The 7627-nt window shown below is 41.7% G+C and overlaps 1 protein-coding gene across 1 annotated transcript; it reads right to left on the reverse strand.

Moving 5' to 3' along the window:
* Nucleotides 1-4960: 4960 nt before the first annotated feature.
* LOC108957793 (polygalacturonase 1 beta-like protein 1) lies at nt 4961-6656 on the reverse strand. Its single transcript, XM_039307194.1, has 2 exons — nt 6612-6656; nt 4961-5968 (listed from the first exon to the last, which is right to left on the reverse strand). The coding sequence occupies exons 1-2, from the start codon at nt 6654-6656 to the stop codon at nt 4961-4963; spliced, it is 1053 nt and encodes a 350-aa protein (XP_039163128.1).
* Between the last annotated feature and the right edge of the window lie 971 nt (nt 6657-7627).

The following is a 7627-nucleotide window of genomic DNA, read 5'->3' on the forward strand; positions in this document are numbered from 1 at the left end:
AAAATTAAAAATAATTTTTTAAAATATAATTTTATTTTTATTTCTTCTTCTTCTTCTTCTTTGGCCGGCGATCGGCCATGACAACGGCCGGCGATTGGCCATAGGTGAGCCTCGAGCTCATTAAGGCTCAAGCCTCGTCGGACGTCGGCGAGGCCTCCGCCTCGCCGATTTGGTGAGCTCGAGGCTCGCCGGCGTCGGGCGAGTTCGAGGTCGCCCTCGCCGGAACTAGCGAGGCTCGAGCCTCTCATGGCGTCGGGTGAGCTGGAGTTCGCTGGATTTGGCGAGGCTTGAGCCTCGCCCAACGCCGGCAAGCTCGAGTCTCGTTAGATCGGTGAGGCTCGAGCCTCACCGGCGTTAGCAAGGCCTCTCGCCTTGCCGGATCTTACGAGCTCGAGCTCACCCAACATTGGCGAGCTCGAGGCTCGCTTGGCGGTCATCGGCCATCGTTGTGCCGGTGACCGGAAGGTGGAAGGAGAAAGAAAATAAAAAAGAAAGAAAGAAAGAAAAGGAAAGAAAAAGAAAAGAGAAAATTAAAATAAAAAAATTATAATTCCGATTTTTATAAAAAAAAAAAAAAAAAATATAAGGTTTTTGTTGAAAATGGGTTCTCAATCCAACCAATTTAAAACCCATCTATCTTAAGTCTTTAATTGTGAAACCCATTTAACTAACTTTTGTCAAAAACAAATGACCCGTTTTAACACTTCTACCGATAATGTATGAAATGATAACACGTCTATTTTCTTCACCTGCTCTCTTCCTATTCCTTCTTTTCGTGTATTAATATGCAGCTTGTTTATTGCTGCTCATCAGCAACAAATTGGATATTTCCATTCAGACCGCTAAAATTGACATTTTGACTTTTCATACATGATTTAGAAGTGAAAAATGGCATAAATGTTCCCCAACCTTGGCCTGTTCCGCAGTATCATCTGTGAACTTTTAATTTGTTAATGTAGCTTCCAAACTATTACTAATTGTTTGATTTAGTCTCTAGAATACATAAAAATGTTCTACGCCATTTGAGTCAATGGAATATTTGCATGGAGCTTCCGAGATGGAGATCCGGAACCTGAAAGGAAGCTTTAATGGAGAGTTCAAGAAATAGACACCAGAGGCTGGATGAAGTTGCAGAGAACAGACGCTGCTGATGACCGATCGGTAGGATTTTGGAGGTCCGACTGCTCTGTTCATTCCTCTCCCTCTCTCTCTCGGTCAAAACGACGACTCCCACTTCCTTGGATGGCTGCTCTTGAGAATGCCGCGTTTCAGCCTACGTGGCCTCGTCCTATTGGCTCGCACGTAGCTCTCGATGCAGATTTATCGACGCGCTTAGCCGTTGCTGCTTTTGTTTCCGCGCAATGGCGAGGTTCTAGTCAATAGTCATAAAACGCTTTTTCGTGATCCTTCTCTTTCACGCTGGTAATGCATTATTGGGAACGACAAGGACGGAACAACTTATTGAACAACAGTGAGGGAGCTCGTGAAAGCGTGGCCGCCTTTGTGCTGTTTGTCCCCATGCGATTATCAAATGCTAAGTACAAGAATCGGCGTCGATTGGCATGTCGATATTGTGGGACGAGGTTAATATGCCTTTTGGCACGCGTTTTTTCGTCTATTTGTTAAGTGATAGTGGCGAGCCCGGCGTACTCTGCCCTCCGTGATTCCAAACCTACTTTATGGACCAGCAGCCCGTCAGTTCACGATCAACTTTTTCTCAAATCTGTGTTCGAATAATGGGTATGCCGTAGCTCTTGACGTAGGACCCCGGATTCGAATTTGCCTGGATAACCGGATTCAATAGCATGGTGGTTTGATCTTGGAGTGTGGTTTGTTTCGATATCACACAAGGTCATCACGAACAACCATACTCATTCTCCAATGACGAAGTATAGAATTAGTGAGCGGCTAAGAATTGAAACAAACTCAATTTGAGATAGCTAGTATAAGCACCTAGAGGGGGTGAATAGGTGCACAAGCAAATTTTCGAGATACGAAAGCGATTCTAGGCAATCAATAGAAAGGAAAATACGATCAAAGTAGAGTAAATGTTAGGGAAGAGAGAAATGAACACAAGATTTATAGTGGTTCGGCTTATTCCAAGCCTACGTCCACTCTTCTGCACTGACAGCCCACCGGCTAGATTTCACTATGAACAAAAGAGAAGTTACAGCATAGCTTTTCCTTAATTCCATAGTGTAGATGATCTACCACACTTCAGGTTTCTCGCGAATATAGACTCTCTTTTGTTTACACGATTTTGCTCAACAAATGAATTGACTAAGAACAAAGAGTCTTCAGACTTTGGAATTCTTCTATCGTGCACACTCTTGAACAACTGGAACGTCTTCCTTATATACTCTTTCATGCCATCATACCCGTTGGCACTTACCAAAGGAATTTCTCCAATTTACCCGTTGGACGGAATCAATTAGGAAGATCATTCGAGTTATTAAAGGAACATGTCGATAGCCCATTAATCATGTTCGCCAATACAATCAGGATCTTAGTTTCCATAAGTAAAACCTTCTAAATATACTTTGCCAATCAATGGATCCTTAATCTTCGAATCAATTATGATCAAATAAAGAATTCCGTCATGTCATATCCAGCCAAGAGATCTTCTCCAATCGATAAGGCCACATCCTTAATGAAACAAAATGGGTTACGGATAGCCTTTCTTCAACGGATTAAAACTGTCAATGAGAATAGATTTTGAGTCTTGAGTCGGCTGTCCAGAGGTCTTCGACTTTAAATAGCGAGTCTGCAAGCCTTCAGACTAGACTGATAAAAACATTTTGTCAACTTAAAAATACTTCACGAGGATTTCTCCAACACAATTTACTATGGACATTGCCAAAATGATTGTCAATTGATTAAGGCATAACTTGTGAGCGACTCAATAGATATTCTCCACCACTTTTTTTATTTTTTTAAAAGCGGCCCACCATCCAATAACTAATCCCCAGCCGGATCAAGCTGTTCCAACCATGACAATGACTTTTTTTTCATCTCAAAGTTCGTTTCAGCCTGGGTAGAAACTTGGTTGAAATTGGGAACATTCTTCTTCGAGTGGCGGAAGAGCTTGGCCCATGTCTCTGAAATGCTTCCTCTCGCAAATGATCGAGGGGGAAATTTTTCGTCTCCCTAGTCAACCTCGAGTGGTATTTCGATCGAGCCTACAGGGGAGGATCCTTCTGAAGGTTCTGCATGATTATAAAAAAAACAGATGGTGGGTTGGCCAGACCAGACCCCACTTCCTGCTCCCTTCAAAGTTCATCAGAACTACCGAAGAACCACAGAATACTCTGAAGACAGAAAAGATTCCGATGGTGCACTGGATCCCCCATAAATTCCTTCTGATGAAGAGGGGTAAAATTGGGTGGCGAATGGCTTTTTCAAGCTCGTCCATAAACATGCTGAAACCGGCTATTCCGACAAAATAAGAATTTCAAAAGAAAAAGAAGAAGAAGAAGACTGGTTTTGTCACGAAATTGATAGACTGTGGAAAAGAAATGTTTCACTTTTTTGTGGAAAAAGGACATCTCCCCTTCTTCCATTATGTGTTTGTTATCCAGTGAAGTAATATTTCTTCAAAGTAGTCCTTTCTTAGACCTTCGGCTGTGACAGGCTCGGAGTAATCAACCTCAGAGAGGCACTACTGGACCTGGCTTTTTCGAAAACTAGTCTTTCCAGAGAAATTTTGAACTTCTCACGGACGACAACTATAGTGTCTTGATGATCTTCCCGAGGACAGAATTGGCATTGAAAGAACCTGGAATTATTGCTGTACGGTCAACGAAGCGCCCCGGGCGTTGGATGATTTCTTTAGTCGGACCCATCACGGATCCCTTCATCAATTGTCAAATGTGCATCCAATTCATCATTGACACATGGGTCGATCGAATAAATGGTCATGTGGCCATTCGACTATGCTGGCCCAAGGGTTGCTTCTCACGTCGCCGACAGCAAGATCCTGGAACATGCACGTGAGCCCTTTTCCGCTCTCCCATTGTTCCTCGGCGACCCCGCCGTTCGATCATCGCCACGGGCTATCCGAACCTCGTCCTGGCTGATCTCTACCATGCATGCAAAACGCTTTTGTCTAAATATGTATCCGCATTGCGTTACTTTGAGTGAAAAATATTGTTAATTCGATTTAAATTACCAAATTTAAATCATAGACTTGATCAATGGGTTCAATCATCTGAGGAGCACCATTTGCTAAATCTTTACCATGCTATTGAACTTTAGTCGTAGATGCTTATCGGGGGAAAAAAAAAAGAAAATAACTTTCAGTTAGTAGATCACTTGATACATAAAGTCAATAGAGACTGCTAATTGAGACAAAAAAGAATATTTAATTTTTGTATATCCCTCTTGTTTAGTTACCAAATAACGCTAATGTTAGACATGAAAATTTGCAAAAAATTCTTAGAAGTAGCTCCTTGCTTAAAATTTAATAAAAATAATTAGCGAGTGGTACTCAAAAATCTTGAATCAAGTGAGATCGAGGTGCGTCGCCCAATGTCCATCAATCTCTTATTATTCTATTTGTTTTGATGTTAAGGCGTTGATGGTAGAGATATATGATGGATAAATAAATATAAAATAATAAGAAAAATCCGACTGTGGCAAGGTACATTATAAGAATTTGAGACATGGAGTTGTGTTATGCTTTGGAAAGAGATGAATATTAGCAAACAAACTTTTTCACATGCACACCACAATAATTACAGATATTAGATCAAAGTTATTCAAACACTCGACATTTACTAACCACAATGACAGTTACATATACACACCACGACTATGGTCGTGGGTATGAGATAGCAAATACCATATTAGACAATACTTTTAAGCGAACGATGGCTTGGGATTGAGCTAGTGGCTAATTTCTCTCAGTCTCTAGGTCCAATCTAGATTATTCAACCTGATCCACACTTCATTTTTTTAAATACTAATTGGCCCCTGTCCAGACACCATAATCCCCAAAGACCCAGTGGCAGGCCTCGATCCGACCAGGGCTCGACCCGAGCGCAAGGAACGCCTCGTGATTTGGACTCCAAATCGACGTGTCCATGTGACAGAGGGCGATGCCATGGTTGATCTTGGCCTTGGACACGGGATCCAGTATATCCGCTTCGTAAATTCGGAGGGTCGGAAACGTGTGGCAGTAATAGACCATGTAAGGAAATATAGTCTCGTGGCATGCCACGGGCGCACTCGATTTACTCCCGTCCAACCTTTTCACTCGTCCAATCAAGATCTCATGCTTCGACCCTTCGACGCTCTCCGTGGAGTGAAGCTGGATGTCGTGGCCTAGTATTGAGGTGGCGAAGTCGATCATGCCCTCGACAGAGCTTACACATCGCTTGGTCTCACCTTGGATTGGCGCTTGCTCGCACTGGCTAAGTGTGCGCATCATGATCTTCTCCATATTGGAATCGTCCCCAGCATGGAAGATTTGCTTCAGCTCGGCGAGCTTCGAGGTGGAGAACGGTAATCCGGAGGAAATGCTGCGAGGCAAAAACGACCTTTTGGGAGCTTTGACACGAAGATCCGGCATCCGGATCATATTCCCACTCCTCAGCATCGATTCCCGGAAGTATTTGCCAGGCTCCACGCCCCTGTTCACGTTCATGCCATCTGCCGGTGTCGTGGCACTATTTTCGACAGTGTAGCCAACTGGATAGTGTGGTGAGGCTGGGAAGCAGAGCAGTTGTGCTGCCCTGCAGAAAGATGAGAGGCGATCGGAGATGGCACCTTTAGCCACGAGCTGGGCAAAAAGGGTTGTTTCTGCAGCAGTTAAGGGTGAAACTTTGGATGTGAGCAGTGGTGGTATGGCAGGGTTGCTAGTGATTTGTTCAGTCCAGTAACGGACAAGGTATTCTTTGGGAGGGATTGAGTTGGCATCGCCGGCAAGGGAGTTGGTGTTGGCGGCGGTTCTCGCGTTGGTGGAAACAACCTATAGCGGGATGAAAGAGAAAATCAGAGAGTGACTAGAAAGTTAGCACGATGCGACCGACCTAGGATAGTTCACCCAGTTTAAAAGATATCGAACCCTAAAATTCAATTTACAACTCAGTCATAAGACAAACAAGGCTACATCACAATCGCAGTACGATGCCAAACAGACTTGGTCAAATATTTATGCAGCATATACATGGGATATGGATGAAACTGCAATGAACGTGCAAATGGTCGTAAGCAAAGTAGCAAGAAGTTATGCCCGCGAGATAACAAGAATGAAATCAACTTTTGAGAATAGAATAGATAACATGATAAATATTCCTAGCAAATCCTTCAACTTATGTCCACAATCTAAACGATAAGTCATTTTTTTTGTCAATACATCATATTTGGCTTAGCATAAATAATGGAGACTGACACTACGTTATAAAAACAAGCGAACACACAAACCTCCCATACATTCTGGCATTATATATCTTTCACTTCGTGATTTGTGTTTCACATGTCTCTTTTAACATGTATAGGAACATAAACAAAATCAACAAACTATGAGTGTTAATGCATGCGAAGTTCGAAAATAAGATGAGCAGTGATTATGTTGTGTGGAAGGGGAGGGAAGAGAGCTTGAGAAAACTAACATGGAGTGACAATAGCAGGACGAGGAAGAGGGAGAAGAGAGACATTTTCGTAAAACTGATCTTGCTCATTTCTTTAGAGAGAGGAAATTCTGATGTTGTTGGAGGGTTCGCTTGATTGAGCATGAAATTTATAGGACAAATGGATGAAGCGAAAGAAACAAAAGTTGTAGTAGTAGTTAATTAGAGTTAATTAGAGTTTCATATCAAATGTTCTCTGCCAAGCGAAAGAAATAAAACTTAGTAGTTATTCTAGTTCAACTTGCAATTAATAAGTATCATATTCCGTTTGATTCTCAGACAAATCTATAACACCAATCGAGTAATTACTGTTGATACATAGGCTTGTACTTGCACAAATGGGGTGATTTGAACCTAAGGCTTGAGTGAGGCATATCATTGCAATCCCTTGACTCTATTTGCTATAAAAAAAAGGGTCATGATTTCCTCTTGCTCAGTCTTATGATTGGTTAGTTACCTATACGGATATCGCCCTTATTGAAATTTAATTGAGTACACAGGTGAATGATGTCCATAAGCTATGACCTACTAATCAAAAGCATGATATAAAGGAAAATATAAAATATAAAAAATAAGTTGGTGTCTAGGGACTCCTAAGCTCAAAAAATAAGTTGGTCTATGGGGAACTCCTAAGTTCTATATAATAAAGAGCGAGGCATTAGATTTTTGTTGGACTCTAATCATTCTATCATCACGTGGAATTTGTAAGGCGTTTGAGCACAAAATAAAAGAAGGTGATGGGAAAGCCCGCGTAATTGGTGAAAGGATGGAATAGAATAGGGAAAAAAAAAAAAAAACACTTGAGAATTAGCTAAAGACAAGAACTACTTAGGTAGTAAGTTATATCAATCTACTTGAAAAGACTTGATTAAAGAAAAGCATCCATATATGCCTCATATAGGACATGTCTTAGTTTATGAAAAACAAATGGAATAATGCAATATGCCAATATCGTAAAGGACAACTCTTCCCTAATAATGTGATTAAGCAAGAAAAGA

The sequence above is a fragment of the Eucalyptus grandis genome, chromosome 2 (assembly GCF_016545825.1).
Source record: "Eucalyptus grandis isolate ANBG69807.140 chromosome 2, ASM1654582v1, whole genome shotgun sequence".
Taxonomy (NCBI): domain Eukaryota; kingdom Viridiplantae; phylum Streptophyta; class Magnoliopsida; order Myrtales; family Myrtaceae; genus Eucalyptus; species Eucalyptus grandis.